Genomic DNA, 17,805 nt, shown 5'->3' with positions numbered 1-17,805 from the left:
GGCTTTTTTTTTTTTTTAATTCCACATTTACATATAGTGTAGAGATCCTCACTGAATATTCAGCTCTTAAATCCTTTAAAAATATTAGTTTTTTCCCTATAATTTTGAGATCTTTAGTTAGTCTTTCAAATTCATTGCTCAATAATTCTTTTTTTTTTTGAGACGGAGTCTTGTTCTGTCGCCCAGGCTGGAGTGCAGTGGTGCGATCTCAGCTCACTGCAAGCTCCGCCTCCTGGGTTCACGCCATTCCCCTGCCTCAGCCTCTGGAGTAGCTGGAACTACAGGCGCCCGCCACCACGCCCGGCTAATTTTTTGTATTTTTTTTTTTTTTAGTAGACACGGGGTTTCACCGTGTTAGCCAGGATGGTCTCGATCTCCTGACCTCGTGATCTGCCCGCCTCAGCCTCCCGAAGTGCTGGGATTACAGGCATGAGCCACCGCATGTGGTCTGCTCAATAATTCTTAACAAAAATAAAGATCTTCCACATACATATTTTTGTCTTTTTTTTTTTTTTTTTTTGAGATAGAGCCTTGCTCTGTCACCCAAGCTGGAGTACAATGGCGCTGTCTTGGCTCACTGCAACCTTCACCTCCCGGGTTCAAGCGATTCTCCTGTCTCAGCCTCCTGAGTAGCTGGGACTACAGGTGCGTGCCACCACACCCGGCTAATTTTTGTATTTTTAGTAGAGATAGGATTTCACTATATTGGCCAGGCTGGTCTTGAACTCCTGGCCTCGTGATCCGCCTGCCTCAGCTTCCTAAAGTTCAAAGTGCTGGGATTACAGGCGTGAGCCACTGTGCCCGGCCTATTTTTGTCTTTTAATTGGCCCTAAATCATCTCCTGACTGATCATATTTTAAGATATATGTTCTAAGAGCTGTTTCCTTTCTGTTTTTAGCCTGTTGAGGGCAGTGGGTTACTTGTCAGGTCTCTCTCAGGTTTCTTCATTCTCATTGGTTTCCTCCATTAGTAGGATCTCAGTAATCAAACCAGAGTTTGGACAGTTTAGAGTTGATTTTGTTTTAATCATTACTGCTTAACATCCAGAGATCTGTTTCCAGTCCTTTAGTTTCTTGGTTCCAAACTGGAATATTGGGACATCAGGCAAAACAACTTTCCTACTTTCCTAATTTGTTGGTGTTTAGTGGCTTTCCATTGTGTGTGGTTTTATTCATTACTGAATGAAGTTGTCATTCCCCATAGAGTAGGAATTGGGAATTGGACCCTCTTTTTTTTTTTTTTTTTGTTTTGAGACAGAGTCTTGCTCTGAGACAGAGTCTTGCTCTGTCACCCAGGCTGGAGTGCAACGGCGCGAACTCAGCTCACTGCAACCTCTGCTTCCTGGATTCAAGTGATTCTCCTGTCTCAGCCACTCAAGTAGCTGGGATTACAGGCACTTGCCACCATGTCCAGCTAATTTTTGTAGAAATGGCATTTCTCCATGTTGTCCAGGCTGGTCTCGAACTCCTGACTTTAGGTGATCCTCCCCCCTCAGCCTCCCAAAGTGCTGGGTTGCAGAGGTGAGCCGCCGCACTCGGCCGGAATTGGAGCCTCTTTTTTTTCTATCTTGAGATGGGGTCTGGCTCTGTTGCCCAGGCTGGAGTGCGGTGGTGCAATCTTGGCTCACTGCAACCTCCGCCTCCTGGGTTCAAGTGATTCTCCTGCCTCAGCCTCCCAAATAACTGGGATTACAAGTGTGCGCTACTACATCCAGCTAATTTTTGTATTTTTAGTAGAAACTGGGTTTCGCTATGTTGGCCAAGCTGGTCTTGAGCTCCTGACTTCAGGTGATCCCTCCTGGGCCTCCCAAAATGCTGGGATTACAGGCATGAGCCACCGTGCCCAGCCATGGAGCCTATTAAAGGTCGGGTTTAGAGAAATATCCTGCTCTCATTTTTGTCTTATTCCTTGGTTAACTCATTCCTAATCTCATTCTCCCTCACTTTCCTGGTTTTGTCTGTTAACTTCCTATTTTTGTTGCTCTCCTTAACCATGCTACCTTTCAGCTCTCCTTTTCTTCTTTCCCCTTTCCCTCACCAGTGAGTCTTGCCTCCTCTTTTAAGTATCCTTTTCCCACAAGAGCAAGATAATTTCGTATAATAGGAAATATGTGGGGGATGAAGGGAGGACAAAGTGTAAATAAAGCAAACCAAAATAAGGGAGAAGTTCGTAACCACAGGTCATTTATTCTTTTTTTCCCTTCAATTTCTTTTTTTGTTTTCCTTTGTTTTTTTCAGACAATTCTTGCTCTGTAGCACAGGCTGGAGTGCAGTGGCATTATCTTGGCTTACTGCAACCTCCATCTCCTGTGTTCAAGTGATTCTCCTGTCTCAGCCTCCTGAGTAGCTGGCATTACAGGCATGTGCCACCATGCCTGGCCAATTTTTTGTATTTTTATTTTATTTTATTTATTTTTTGAGATGGTGTCTCACTGTGTCGCCCAGGCTGGAGTGCAGCAGTGCAATCTTGGCTCACTGCAGCCTCCGCTTCCTGGATTCAAACAGTTTTCCCACCTCAGCCTCCCGAGTAAGTGGGATTACAGGGGCTGCACCACCACACCCAGTTAAGTTTTGCATTTTTAGTAGAGACAGGGTTTTGCCATGTTGGCCAGGCTGGTCTCGAACTCCTGACCTCAGGTGATCCACCCACCTCAGCCTCCTACAGTGCTGGGATTACAGGTGTGAGCTACCGAACCCGGCCCCTCTTCAATTTCTGCACCTCAGTTGTTTTCTCACCTGTAAAATGGTAATGATACCTACTTAAGGGGGGATATTTGGTAGAATTAAGAATGATGTATAAAGTTCTCAGCAGGTAGATGTTCATTAAGTTGCCAGTTACCTTTCTCCTTATTTTTCTTTATTTTTAGTTATAGTTCATCCTTAAGCATTAAAAAATGCTTTTTATATTTATTAGGAAATATGGTTTCATGACAAGTGTTAGCAAACAATGTGGTTTTGGATTTAATTTGGCAAAGTATTGCTGTAGAATGGTATCTATAGCTAATACGCTAACAAATACTGTAGGGCTGGGGTATAATCTAGCTGACTGTAGCACAGGAATAAGAATCAGAATTTTCGGCCGGGCACGGTGGCTCAAGCCTGTAATCCCAGCACTTTGGGAGGCCGAGATGGGTGGATCACGAGGTCAGGAGATCGAGACCATCCTGGCTAACATGGTGAAACCCCGTCTCTACTAAAAAATACAAAAAACTAGGCGGGCGAGGTGGCGGGCACCTGTAGTCCCAGCTACTTGGGAGGCTGAGGCAGGAGAATGGCGTGAACCCGAAGGAAGAGCTTGCAGTGAGCTGAGATCCGGCCACTGCACTCCAGCCTGGGTGACAGAACAAGACTCCGTCTCACCAAAAAAAAAAAAAAAAAAAAGAATCAGAATTTTCCAGTGCTGTACCTTTACAGAGTTCTGTTATTTAAAATGGATTTCCAACTGGGCTCAGTGGCTAATGCCTGTAATCCCAGCACTTTGAGAGGCTAAGGAGTGGGGATCACCGAGGTCAGGAGTTTGAGACCAGTCTGGCCAACATGGCGAAACCCCATCTCTACTAAGAATACAAAAATTAGCTGGGCATGGTGGTGGGCACCTGTAATCCCAGCTACTCAGGAGACTGACGCAGAGAATCACTTGAACCCGAGAGGTGGAGGTTGCAGTGAGCTGAGATCTCGCCACTGCTCTCCAGCATGGGTGACAAAGCGAGACTCTGTCTCAAAAACAAAACAAAATAAATAAATAAAATAGATTTCATAAGGATGAAATTTGTATGAATCATTTCTGGCACTCCACATTAACATGCGTCCTGAAACTGTTCTTGTGATGGGATAGTTTATGTGGGTGTCTCTGAGTTTCAGATGATCAATCAGGCTTCTTCAAGGGAAGACTGCCTTATTGGAAGATGACCCTTGAGACAGGGTCTCACTCTGTTGCCCAGGATAGAGTGAAGTGGTGCAATAACGGTTCACTGCAAGCCTCAACTTCCTGGGCTCAAGGGGTTCTCCCACCTCAGCCTCCCAAGTAGCTGGGACCACAGGTGTATACCACCACACCTGGCTAATTTTTTTTCTTTTTTTTTTTTTAAGAGACTGGGTCTTCCTATGTTGCCCAGGCTGACTCCAGGGCTCATGGGATTTTCCCCACTCTGCCTCCCAAAGTGCCGGGAATACAGGTGTGAACCACTGTGCCTGGCATGATGACTCCTAAATAATGTTACTTGTCTTTACTCAGTGGCCCAGTCAGGTTGACACATAAAATTAACCTTCACAGGTTAAACTTCAATAAATGTTTCGCTTCCATGTTTTTCTGCAGACAGATGCACCATCAGGAATGGAATTACAGTCATGGTATCCTGTTATAAAGCAGGAAGGTGACCATGTTTCTCAGACACATTCATTTTTACACCCCAGGTAAGTTGGTATTTATTTGTTTGTTCGTTCATTCATTTCATTCAGCAACTGTATACCACGCACTATTCTAGGACATGGGAATTAATTAATTAATTTATTTATTTGTTTATTTATTTTGAGATGGAGTCTTGTTCTGTTACCCAGGCTGGAGTGCAATGGCGCAATCTCGGCTCACTGCAACCTCCGCCTCCTGGGATCAAGCGATTCTCCTGCCTCAGCCTCCCGGGTAGCCGGGACTACAGGCTCACACCACCACGCCCAACTAATTTTTGTATTTTTAGTATAGATGGGGTTTCACAATGTTGGCCAGGCTGGTCTCGACCTCCTGACTTCAGGTGATCTGCCTGCCTCAGCCTGCCAAAGTGCTGAGATTATAGGCATGAGCCACTGCGCCTGACCAGGAATTTATTTCTTTATTTGCAGGCTTTCTTGTTAATCATAGATTATCTTTGAAAATTCCAAATTATTTTTAAATAAGTCTGTTGGTATTTAATGTATTTTTTTGTTTCATTTATCATTATAGGGAAATTGTAGACGAATTGTGTTTAGTCACTCTTACTAGAAAAAATTCAAAGAAAGAATCTAAAATGAAATTAATTATAAATTGCACTGAATATTTTAAATAACCTTTACTATGTATTTCTATGTGTTTTCTAGAAATAGGTCATTTTCTTTTAGCCCTCAAGTAAAAAATGAAAGTTCTTTAATTTCTTACTTTTCTTCAAGAGGTAAACCAACTCTTCAAGAGTTTGGTGTGCAACTTTGATTTTTTTTTTTTTTTTTTTTGAAACAAAGTCTCACTGTGTCACCCAGACTGGAGTGCAGTGGCAGGATCTTGGTCCACTGCAACCTCCGCCTCCCAGGTTCAAGCAATTCTTCTGCCATGGCATCCTGTAGCTGAGCCTGAGCGCCAGCCGCCACTTCCGGCTAATTTTTTTGTATTTTTAGTACAGACGGGGTTTCACCATGTTGACCAGGCTAGTTTTGAACTCCTGACCTCAAGTAATCTGTTGCCCTTGGCCTCCCAAAGTACTACTAGGATTATAGGCGTGAGCCACCATGCCCAGCTGTGACTTCAACCTTTTTTTTTTTTTTTTTTTGAGACGGGGTCTTGCTGTGTTGCCCAGGCTGGAGTGCAATGGTGCGATCTCGGCTCACTGCAACCTCCGCCTCCTGGATTCAAGCAATTCTCCTGCTTCAGCCTCCTGAGTACCTGGGATTACAGGCACCCGCCACTACACCCAGCTAATTTTTGTATTTTTAGTACAGACGAGGTTTCACCATGTGGGCCAGGCTGGTCTTGAACGCCTGACCTCAAGTGATCCACCTGTGTCAGCCTCCCAAAGTGCTGGGATTACAAGCATGAGCCCCTGCACCTGGCCTGCAACTTTGATATTTTAAAAAGAAATTCTTTTGAAACTTAGAGCTTTCTTAATAACCACACTTCTCAAAATCAGAGTTTTACTTTTTCAGTAAATGTGCACCCTAGATTTTAAGTTTTTCTTGTTGAGTCCTAGATTTTTATCTACTAGTGTAAATCTGTATTCCCTCCAAGCATGGTGACAAAGAGACCGAGTCTTACTTACGTTTGTACAATCACTACTTTACCTGTTGTATTTGCAGTAAGTCTTTTGAGCACTATTAAACCTGTCAGTTTTCTTGTCCTGTCAGAAAACTGAGATTTTGGCTCAAAAATGTATGTTATTAACAAAGGGGAACAATATAGATGTCATGTACAAAGAAAATGAAATACAAGAGGAGATTGTCTGGAGTTCAGGGGATGGAGTGTCAAGTCTTAAATGGTTGCATCTTTTTGCTAAGTGTTACTCAGAATATAGTTACAAATATGTAGCTGAAATTTGTTCCACGAGCTTCTCAGATGTGTCTGCTGGGCAATTTTATGTGAGTTTTGATCAAAATTGGTAATCTCTTCCATCTTAGTTTTGCATAATATATTATTGCCATTTTCTCAAATGAATAGAAAGTAGTGAAGCATTTTAAGAAGATTGCTCAGTGGGGTTTGATATAAGAACTGCCCAGTAGCTGGGTGGCATTCAGAGTGCATATTCTGTCTCTGAGGTATATAAGAAGAGCCCTGGGAGCTCCTCATTGAGCCTCTTGTGAATCAGTCCATAACCTTGCAGTCTGTAACTGAAGCAGCCTCACCAAAGCAAAGAGCCAAGATTCCCTGTTTAGAAGGGTGATGGGCAAGATAAAGTCCTCCAAAGTAGTTATAGATGATTCTCTTTCTGGAGTAAAACTTACCTGCTCAGAGTTGTTACACAGATGTATAAAGTGCTTAATGCTTATAGTTCTGGGTTGGTTCTGAGGGAAGGAGAAGAGCCTGTGATTTTCTTTCTGAGTATCTTTTTAGTGCTTAGAAATTACTTGCCAAGAAGAAAAAAAAAAACCCACGAAATTACTTGCAAGCTGGTTATGGTTGCTTATGCCTGTAATACTAGTGCTCTGGGAGTTAGAGATGGGAGGGTATCACTTGAGCCCAGGAGTTCAAGGCCAACTTGGCAGCCTAGGAAGACACCATCTCTAAAAAAAAAAATGGGGGTGTGTCTTCCCAGCTACCTGGGATGCTAAGGCAGGAGGATTGCTTGAGCCCAGGAGTTAGAGGTTACAGTGAGCCATGATCACACCACTACATTCCAGCCTGGATTACTTGCAGACTAACAAAAAATCCCTTATAATTTTGTTTGTAATGCCTAAAGTGCTGATTTTTTTCCTAAGAATTCTTTACTGTGACCTTTATTTTCTGAGTTGTAATATTGTCTGTTTTGGTTAAAAAAAAAAGTTTAACCACAGAAATGCATGTTACATATTTGATTTTTACTTAATCGTAATATGTAATATATGTCTTGTTTTGCTTTTACTTGTTTTCAGCTACTACTTATACATGTGTGATAAAGTGGTTGCCCCAAATGTGTCGCTTACTTCTGCTGTATCCCAGTCTAAAGAGCTCACAAAGACAGAGTCAAGTAAGTCCATATCAAGACAGTCAGAGAAGGCTCACAGTAGTTGTAAACTTCAAAAAACAGTGTCTTATCCAGATGTCTCACTTGAGGAACAGGAGAAAATGGATTTAAAAACAAGTAGAGAATTATGTAGCCGTTTAGGTAAGTATTCAGAGATTATCTTTCTAAAATTAAATATCTAATGAACACATTTATTCAGCATTTTCAAACAGACTTTTTGTTTAAGCTAAATTTTCAGATAATTAGAGCTTTTACCTTTAAAAATGCTACCCTTCAAAACTCTGGGTGATTTATTTTAATCTCAGTTGCTGTACTTTTCTAGCGTGGTGATAGCTCAGGAGACTGAGATAGATACAGATAGGCTACCTGGTCTCAGACTGCAAGTTATTTTGATCTGATTTTTTTCCTTTCCTACCTTTTATTTGCTGTCAGTCTTCAGGAGATCCTTGTTTTTCTTTCCTTTTTTTTTTCTTTTTTTGTGACAGAGTCTTTCTCTGTTGCCTAGGCTGGAGTGCAGTGGCGAGGTCATGGCTCACTGCAGCCTCAACTTTTTGGCTCAAGTGATCCTCCCACCTCAGCCTCCCTAGTAGCTGGGACCAGAGGCACACACTGCTGTGCCTGGCTAATTTAATTTAATTTAATTTAATTTTTTTTTTGTAGAGATGGGTCTTGCTATGTTGCTCAAGCTGGTCTTGAACTCCTGGGCTCAAGTGATCCTTCTGCCTTGGCCTCTCAAAGTGTTGGGATTACAGGTGTGAGCCACCACACCCAGCCTTTATTTTTCTTTCTAATTTGCCATGAACTGAGACAGCATTTAACTAATACTAAGAAGTACATGTAAGTAAGAGTAGTTAGGTATAGAACTCAGGGAAACTTAGTTATGGAATAAAGCAAGGATTGAAAGCTCTAGGGGCCAGGCATATGGCATAAATGTGGAATATTGGCTGGTCGTTTAAAAGAAAGAAATAGCTGGCTACTTACCGTGCCTTTTAAAATACTGTGGATTAAATGAGACATGTCCGCAGATATTGCCTGTGTTACCATCCATATAGCAGCGCAGCTTTGCTTAGTGATTAGGCAGTGTGACAGTTACTTTAGCTGCCTTGGAACAGTTGGAGGGTCCTCTATTTATTTAATGTTTTATAGAGAATTGAGATTCTTGGGGGTTTTCTTTTTTTTTTTTTTTCCTTGAGACAAGAGTTTGACTCTTGTCGCCCAGGCTGGAGTGCAATGGGATGATTTCGGCTTACTGCAACTTCTGCCTCCTGGGTTCAAGCTGTTCTCCTGCCTCAGCTCTCCGAGTAGCTGGGATTACAGGCGTGCATCACCACGCCTGGATAATTGTTTTGTTTTATTAGTAGAGACAGGGTTTTCGCCATATTTGTCAGGCTGGTCTTGAACTCCTGACCTTAGGTGATCCACCCGCCTCGGCCCATGATATTTTCATCACTCCAAAAATTAACCCTGTAATCCATTAGGAGTCACACCCTGATTCTCCCTTTCTTGAAGCCTCTGGCAACCACTAATCTATTGTCTTATCTTTATGGATTTGCTTATTCTGGACATTTCATTATAAAAGGAATTGTACAACATGTGGCTTTTCATGTCTGACCGAAAAGCTTATGCTTCTTTCATTAAGGATAATGTTTTCATAGTCCATGTTGTTGTATGTACCAGGACTTCTTTTCATGGCCTGATAAGATTCGATTATGTGGATATACCACGTTTTGTTTATCCCTTCATCAGTTGGTGGACATTTGCAGTGGCTCTACTTTTTGGAAATTATGAATAATCCTGCTGTAAACACTTGTGTAGCAGTTTAAGTGTGGGACTGTATTTTCAGGTTTTTTTGGTATATGTTTAGGAGTGACATTGCTAGGTCATGTGGTAATTACGTTTAACGTTTTGAGGGACTGCCAGACTTTTCTAAAACAGTTGCACCATTTTACATTCCTGTGGTAGCTTGGGAGTTTCAACTTTTGCATATCTTTGTCAACGCTTGTTATTGTCTTTTGAATATAGCCATCCTAGTGGTTGTGAAGTGGTATATCATGGTTGTAATTTGCAGTTTCTCAGTGAATGATGATATTGAGTATCTTTTCATGTTTTTCTTGGACATTGCATATCTTTGGGAAAATGTCTATTCAGATGTTTTGGCTGTTTTGAAACTAGGTTGTCTTTTTACTATTGAGTTGTAAGAGTTCTTTATATATTCTGGATACTAGATCCTTATCAAATATTTGATTTACCATGCTGTTTTCTTTTTACTTTCTTATTAGTGTTCTTTTGTGTGTGTGTGTGTGTGTGTGTGTTTTTTTTTTTTTTTTTTTTTCCTGAGACAGAGTCTGGCTGTATCACCCAGCTCTGCTCACTGCAGCCTCTACCTCCTGGGCTCAATCCATCCCTTCACTTCAGCCTCCCAAATAGCTGGGACTACAGGGATGTACCACCATGCTCAGCTAATTTTTGTATTTTTGGTGGAGTTGGAGTTTTGCCATTTTGAGGCTGGTCTCAAACTCGTGAGCTCAAGCGATCCACCTTCCTCAGCCTCCCAAAGTGTTGAGATTACAGGGTGTGAGCCACCGTGCTTGGCTGTGTTAGCGTTCTTTGAAGCACAAAAGTTTTACATTTTTATTATATCCAATTTATCTATTTTTTTCTTGTTTTAGGTATCATATCTAAGACTATTGCCTAATCCCAATTCGAAGGAATTTATATTTATTTATTTTTGAGACTGACTCTCGCTCTGTTGCCCAGGCTGGAGTACAGTGGTGCGATCTCAGCTCACTGCAACCTCCACCTCCTGGGTTCAAGCAATTTTTCTGTCTTAGCCTTCCGAGTAGCTGGGATTACAGGTGCACCCCACCATGCCCGGCTAATTTTTTTTGTATTTTTAGTAGAGGCAGGGTTTTACCATGTTGGTCAGGCTGGTGGCGAACTCCTGACCTCAGGTAATCCACCTGCCTCAGCCTCCCAAAGTGCTGGGATTATAGGCGTGAGCCACCACACCCAGCCAAGAAATTTATATTTAAGGGTTGTAGCTCTTACATTTAGGTCTTTGATTAATTTAGAGTTAATTTATTTTTGTATACAGTGTAAGGTCCAACCTTTTCTTTTGCATGTGGATATAGTTGTCTGTATGTTGAAAAGATTATTCTTTCCTGATTGAATTGCTTTGGCACTTTGTCAACAACAATTGCCTTGTAAAGTATGAGTTTTTTAAATTTCTGGACTCTGAATTCTGTTCTAGTGATCTGTATGTCTATCCTTAAGTCATACCACACAGTCTTGATTTCTGTAGTAAACTTTGAAATTGGGAATTGTCTTTTAACTTTGTTACTCTTTTTCAAGATTGTTTTATCTATTGCGGGTTTGCTGCATTTCCATATGCATTTTAGAATCTGCTTGTCAATTTCTGCAAAAAATCCAGTGGGGATTTTGATAGGGATTGCACTGAATAAGTAGATCAATTTGGAGACTGTTACTGTCTTAACAATATTAAATTCCAGTCCATGAATTTGGGATGTCTTTCCATATATTTAGGTCTTAAATTTCTTTTAGTGATGTTTTGTAGTTGTAATTGTACTTGCACTACTTTTGTTAAATTTATTCCTATTTTATTTGTTTTAGTCTAATTTATAAATGAAATGTTTTAAAATTTTCATTTATGGATTGTTCTAGTGATTTTTTAATGGAGTGATATTCATACTTTGTTACTTGATTTTTTTCTCTCAAAGATGCATCAATCTCAAATAATTCTACAAGTAAAAGGAAATCTGAGTCTGCCACTTGCAAATTAGTCAGAGACATAAACCAAGTGGGAATTGGCCTTGTTGCTGCTGCTTCATCTCCTCTTCTTGTGAAAGATGTCATTTGTGAGGATGATAAGGGAAAAATCATGGAAGATGTAATGAGAACTTATTTAAAACAACAGGAAAAACTAAACTTAATTTTGCAAAAGAAGCAACAACTTCAGATGGTAAAGTTGTTATCTAAATGATAGTCCATTATGAAAAGATACTTTTGTATATTGCTCTGTCACCCAGGATGGAGTGCAGTGGCATGATCTCAGCTCACTGCAACCTCCGCCTCCCAGGTTCAAGCAGTTCTTCTGCCTTAGCCTTCCAAGTAGCTGGGATTAGAGGCACATGTCACCATGCCTGGCTAAATTTTGTATTCTTAGCAGAGATGGAGTTTCTCCGTGTTGGCGATGTTGGCCAGGCTCTAACTTTTGACCTTGTGATCCACCAGCCTCGGCCTCCCAAAGTGCTGGGATTACAGGTGTGAGACATCGCGCCCAGTGCCCCCGTATATGCCTAGTAAGAAAAGTCAAGATGAGATGCTACAAATGTACTTAAGATTATTGTTTTACACTGATAAGCAATTTTAATATACTTTAAAATTTTTTGAGAAAATAGTTTTTAAAAATAATTACCTCTATATAGAACTGGTAATGATAGCTGAATTTTAGGTATTTTCTGTGCTGAATTTTCCAGAACTGAAAATTTTAAGATGATGAAAATAAAGTAAAAATTGTATTGTGATTGTTTACATTACAGGAAGTAAAAATGTTGAGTAGTTCAAAATCTATGAAGGAACTCACTGAAGAACAGCAGAATTTACAGAAAGAACTTGAATCTTTGCAGAATGAACATGCTCAAAGAATGGAAGAATTTTATGTTGAACAGAAAGACTTAGAGAAAAAATTGGAGCAGATAATGAAGCAAAAATGTACCTGTGACTCAAATTTAGAAAAAGACAAAGAGGCTGAATATGCAGGACAGGTAAGAATTACTGTTTGTATAATGGTGCCCTTTCAACATGGAAATGGAAACTGTTACTTCTCTTTTTTTTCTTTTTGAGACAGAGTCTTGCTCTGTCGCCCAGGCTGGAGTGCAGTGGCGTGATCTCAGCTCCCCACCACCTCCGCCTCCCGGGTTCAAGCAGTTCTCCTGCCTCAGCCTCCTGATTGTAGCTGTGATTACAGGCGTGTGACACTACGCCTGGCTAATTTTTGTATTTTTTAGTAGAGATCGGGTTTCACCATGTTGATCAGGCTGGTCTCAAACTGCTGGCCTTGTGATCCGCCCGCCTCAGCCTCCTGAAGTGCTGGAATTACAGACGTGAGCCACTGCGCTCAGCCACTGTTACTTCTCTAATAAAGGAATTACTTTTTGTAAAGCTCAGTTTACTAAGCTAGATTTCAAAATAGATAATTCTGTTAAACATAGCTTTATGCTGTATTGTCCAAGATGATTATTTTGGTATTTGTTGCTTTTATTAGTTTAAACTTTTATTAGGTTATGGCAGTTTAGTTCCTAAATTGGTAATCTCTAGCCCTCTGAATATCATATGTTATATTATTTTAATGTAGTATATGAGCTTTCAAATCTGCAAATTAACAAACAGGAACTGTTGCCTATTATGTGCAAAGGCACTGGAGCAAAAATAAACAATTCTCTTTTGTTAATAGAATCTCACAATTTAAGGAACATGAACAAATAACTAACATGAGCAGGCTGTGATGAGCCGTATAGTAAAGTATAGGGCATAATGAACATGGTGGACATGTTCCTTCCTCTCGTTCCTTTGCTTTTTCTTAAACTTAATGTCCTGTCAGATGTCAAATTAATAGTATTAGATGCTTAATGGATTTAGTGTACATGAAATAGTTCATTTTGTAAGAAGTAATTTGAAAATAGGTATTTTCTATGATATGAGGATTAAGTGGAAAAACAAAACAATTAAAATTGACATCGCCTTTTAAATCACATAGTTGGCAGAACTGAGACAGAGATTGGACCATGCTGAGGCCGATAGGCAAGAACTCCAAGATGAACTCAGACAGGAACGGGAAGCAAGACAGAAGTTAGAGATGATGATAAAAGAGCTAAAGCTGCAAATTCTGAAATCATCAAAGACTGCTAAAGAATAGAAACTGTTAAAGAGATTCATCTGTGTATTATTGACAAGTTTTTTTTTGTTTGTTGCTTGCTTTGGTAATTGAATTCTGAAGAACTTATCTGCATGAAGATAACTAGGCATTCTATCCATTTGTAGATCAGAGAAAGTGAAGAGATTATATATTAGTACTTAAATTTTTACATTTTCCAAATGAATGAAAATGTATGTTTCTTTGTACTTTTTTTAAAAAACCAGCTTAGTAACAATACCATATGGTTTCAACTAGTATGTAATCTGCTTATATTTCTAATGCAAACTTAACAATTGTGTACTTTTTAAAAGCTGCAGTATGTGATGGAAAATAACTGTGGTCAATTTTGTTATCCGTATTTCAGACTCAATTTTAGATACAATGTGGCTTTATATTTTAAGTATATAGAGCTACTCAAGGAGTTGAATCTCCCCTTTTCTCATTAACATGATTTTTCTAAGTTGATACAGTATACTCATTAACATACATCAAATTTACTTTTACTTGGTTCAGATTGTGGAATGAATTTCCACCAGTTCTCTTCTTTTTAATGTGTATCCTAGGAGAAATTTTATTGAGGTTATAGCATACCCCATGAGCACAGTGGGGAAGAATAATGTGTTATTATGCACTGCTGCTAAACAGAAGAAGCAGTTGTAGTTTGTTTTTCAGTTTAAATGTGGTTATATTTAGATTTTTTTTTAAGCAGCAACTTTTCAAAAATAAAATAATAATTTCTGAACTTTGTGTTGTTAATAATGGTGTGAAAATATTAATGTTCTTGAGAAAAACTGATACCATTGTTGTATATCAGTTTCTATACAATCCATAATCCTCCTGTATAGTTTTTATATGTAGTTATGAGTCTTACTGAAATTTATATAATGGACTTGTTTTCCTTTAAGTTGTAAAATGTTAAACACCTTGAAGGTTATTTTGGACTTTTGTATGTTTAAATGTTAAGTCTTACCAAAATTTGCACGAATGGACCATTTTCAGTTACTACTTAATATAAAAATCAGGAATTTACAGTCAACTGATAGTACATGATAGGTGCATATAGGACAGTTTAGTTATCTGCTACTAAAAGATTTTAGATAAGTTTTAGAAGATAAAGGAATTCCATAGTTTTGGGAGGGAAAACATCTTCTGTACTTTTTTTTTGCACAGAAAAGTCTGTCATTCTCTAATGGCAAATTTCATATTTGTTAATTCTTGGCTTAAAATATATTAGGTAAAATTCTTAGATCTGTTTTTAAAGGAAGTTTCCTGAAACTATTATTAATTGACATTATTACCCCATGGATTTTATGGGATAATACATGTTTTTCATGTTCTCTTGTAAGGTACTATGTATGAATTACTTCAGCGAGCTGTATTTATTTTAAAATAAATTAGCTAGGGTTAAGGTTATACTCTATTTCCAGCACAGAAGATAGATAATCTAGCGGTGTAGAAAGAAATCACTAGGTTGTCATTTAACCAGTTATTTTCATATTTTGCTTAATAGTACATATCCAGAAAGAATTTTGTACTTCCCCAAATGTAATTTATTTACTGAGTATGACCTAAATGTGTATTTTCAGTTTTCCATTTAAATTTTGCTATATTAAGACTAATTTAATTTGTTGATTCTTGGAATCTTCTCAAGGAGGAACAAATACTAAAATGACATGCAGAAACAAATATTTAAAATGACGTATTCTCGCAATACAATCTATTTAGATCTGGAGAAAGAAAAATCAGATATTTATGATATAGTTTTATTTTAATTTTGAATTATTCGTGTCACAGCTCAGCTTTTTGGAAGACAAACTCAAACACCTATAATTTCATTTATATTTCTAATTCACTTGGAACCTTTCTGCTTTATGTTACCTAGAAAATGATAAAATAATTTGTTTCACCCCAAAACTTCTAAAATAAATTGCTTAATCCTTGAAATACGTTATTTGAAAATTTTAAGCAGTGCTTAAACACCATTAAATTATTATGAACTGGTAATTCAGAATTGAGTAAAGAAATATTTTTTCTAGTCCTTCACATAATGAAAATTTGCCACATGACGTTGTATAGTCTTCATTTTTCAGAAGATGTGTTGATGTGCCATAGGTGTCTAACTTCCTTGAAAATAGTTTTTTAAGTCAATTGTAAATATACGTATTATTGTTAAAAGTAACTTTAAACTGCACCACATAGCTTGAAAACAATATAGAGATTTTGTAATACCTTATAAGTGGCCTCGGCTAAAATACCCATATAAAACTTATTCTATTCTTTGCATGCTTATTTTGTGTGTTGGTTGCTAGCTTAAAGTTTGATTTGTTGTTAGTTTTTGTGTGCCAAATTCACTAGGCAAGCAGATTTTTCCTCAGACTTCAAAAAATAATTCTTTTTGGGAAAAATGTAAAAATGTTTACTCTAAAAAGCTGCATTAAAGGGACAGCCTATTAAAAAGTTTTGCTAGCTCATCTTTAGAAGGAAGAAAGAATATTAGCTTGGGTGATGTTTAATTTGGGTGGTGATAGTTTCTGTAGTCTAAACTATGAGAAAAGTGTAGCTACTCTATAAAGGTAATAAATGTAAAACCTCTTGCTGTTATTGAGGAAGCTCTTCAACTGCTCTAAATTTCACAAATGTAACTTATAACACTATGAAAAGATTTGACCAACAATTTACGTTTGCTGTGTGCTTTAGTTTTTGTTTAAGCATATTCTTTTGCTTGAATTTCTGTGTTCATGAGAGGGTGTTTTATGCTTCTTGAACTAATTTTATAACATATTTAATATATTACCAGTTAAGATATAAAATCATTTGTACATAGTGAATTGTAAAGCAGCTATTAAAGTAGGTGAAATAAAGTATATATTTGTGGGCTATCCATATCTTTTAGAAGTCCTGACAGAACAATCAGTTTATTTGCACATAGGTAGCTTCTGTTTGAGGGAAAGTAAAGTTATAAGGAAACTCAAGTACTATAAGATGTGTCAAGGTATTTCTCCAAAATTAATTGCAAAGCTAGTGCTGAAGGGTTTTAATCAGCTTCTAAAATTTTCTTTTCAATAAGACATAGTTTTGATTACTTAGGGAAGATTCCTCATTTTTATTTGCCCTTTATGCATTTAATCCACATGATAGGAGATTAAAAATTAATGTAAAGAAAAATTGTGCTCATACTGTCCATGTATTTCTGTGCTTGGAACTACTTGTTAATAGTTTTTATCGAAGCTGTCAGCAATAAGGGACATATAACTGCTGTATTATACATTGTGGAATTGAATAAACAGCCTATTTTTTTTTTTTTTTTTTTTAGTATAGGGTACTTAAGCATTTCCACTTTTGGAAGAAAAACATATGAGTATTTTTTATATTGCATTTTGTTTAAAAGGACATTTTTTTTTTGGGTAAATCCTTTCATTGAAATGGCTTCTAAACTGTATAATGTAGTTTGGAGCCTATTTAGTAATAGAATTAAATGTCTTACGTAGTGCTACAATTTTTGATTTAGAAAGTGATCAAATGTTAAAAAAAAAAAAAATTTAAAAATTCAGCCCAGGAAACAAAAGTGTATTAAATTAGTTTAATATAAAGGAATTTATAAGACTTTTTTCCTCAATATAGATACCTCACTTGAAAAGAAAGCACAGCATACTTAAAGTAGTTCTAGTAAACATGTCCTAGAAAACAGTTGCTAAATGTAGGACATCTTTTGAGGAATTAGTTTATGAGAAATAAAATTTTGCTTGTTTTTAACTATCCTGTTAGAAATATTTGTTTATCCTGATAATTTTAAGCCAACATAGTAGTCTTAAATTATTTTTGAATTTCTAATCTGTGAAGGCAGTAAATGAAATATCTGTTCTGCAACTGTTGAAACAAATAATTAACTACATTGACCATAATTAAATTAAAAAATTTGCCAATGATGTACAGTTTTACAGTTAAAAGTTGCTGTGGTTGGTTGCATTACATGACACAGAAAAACTGTCCTCTACCTCACGTGAAATAAATATTTTATATGGTTTTACTAAAAATAAGACTCATGTATCTGGTCACCTAGTTTACAAATTTTGAATTATATTTATTGAAACATGACATACTGTGCTCTGAGCTTATACCTCAATTGTATTTTGTGCTGTTTTCCATTTTCATGCCTTGTAAATAACTTGTATAGATTGTGGATCAAATTCTAAATAAAAACTTTTAATGCCAATTAAATTTGATTCAAGTTATTTCAATATCGTGTGTGAGCTTAACTTTCTTGTTCCCTAAGATTGACATTTTCTCCTTTGTTCTTTAAAGTCTATTATTCGTAGCCTGCGCGCGGTGGCTCATGCCTGTAATCCCAGCACTTTGGGAGGCCAAGGCGGGCGGATTACCTGAGGTGAGGAGTTTGAGACCATCCTGGCCAACGTGGTGAAACGCTGTCTATAAAAATACAAAATTAGCCGGGCGCGGTGACTCATGCTTGTAA

The 17,805-nt window shown here is 37.9% G+C and overlaps 1 protein-coding gene across 3 annotated transcripts in view; it reads left to right on the top strand.

Annotated features, from left to right (window-relative positions):
• Positions 1-17,549, top strand: part of SKIL (SKI like proto-oncogene) — a 37,036-nt gene extending 19,487 nt beyond the window's left edge. Inside the window, exons 3-7 of one of the 3 annotated variants that reach the window (XM_009201374.4) lie at positions 4,315-4,412; positions 7,305-7,537; positions 11,134-11,375; positions 12,043-12,180; positions 13,173-17,549. In XM_009201374.4, the coding sequence (XP_009199638.1) occupies positions 4,315-4,412; positions 7,305-7,537; positions 11,134-11,375; positions 12,043-12,180; positions 13,173-13,331 (870 nt within the window). In that variant the 3' untranslated portion in view covers positions 13,332-17,549. Of the gene's footprint in view, positions 1-4,314; positions 4,413-7,304; positions 7,538-11,133; positions 11,376-11,955; positions 12,181-13,172 lie in introns of all 3 variants that reach the window. The other 2 variants (XM_009201375.4, XM_003894846.5) reach the window with 2 other exon arrangements.
• The last annotated feature ends 256 nt before the right edge of the window (positions 17,550-17,805 follow it).

This window comes from Papio anubis, chromosome 2 (assembly GCF_008728515.1).
Source record: "Papio anubis isolate 15944 chromosome 2, Panubis1.0, whole genome shotgun sequence".
Lineage (NCBI taxonomy): Eukaryota > Metazoa > Chordata > Mammalia > Primates > Cercopithecidae > Papio > Papio anubis.
The sequence above is the reverse complement of the archived record's forward strand: the minus strand, read 5'-3'. Positions and strand labels throughout refer to the sequence as shown.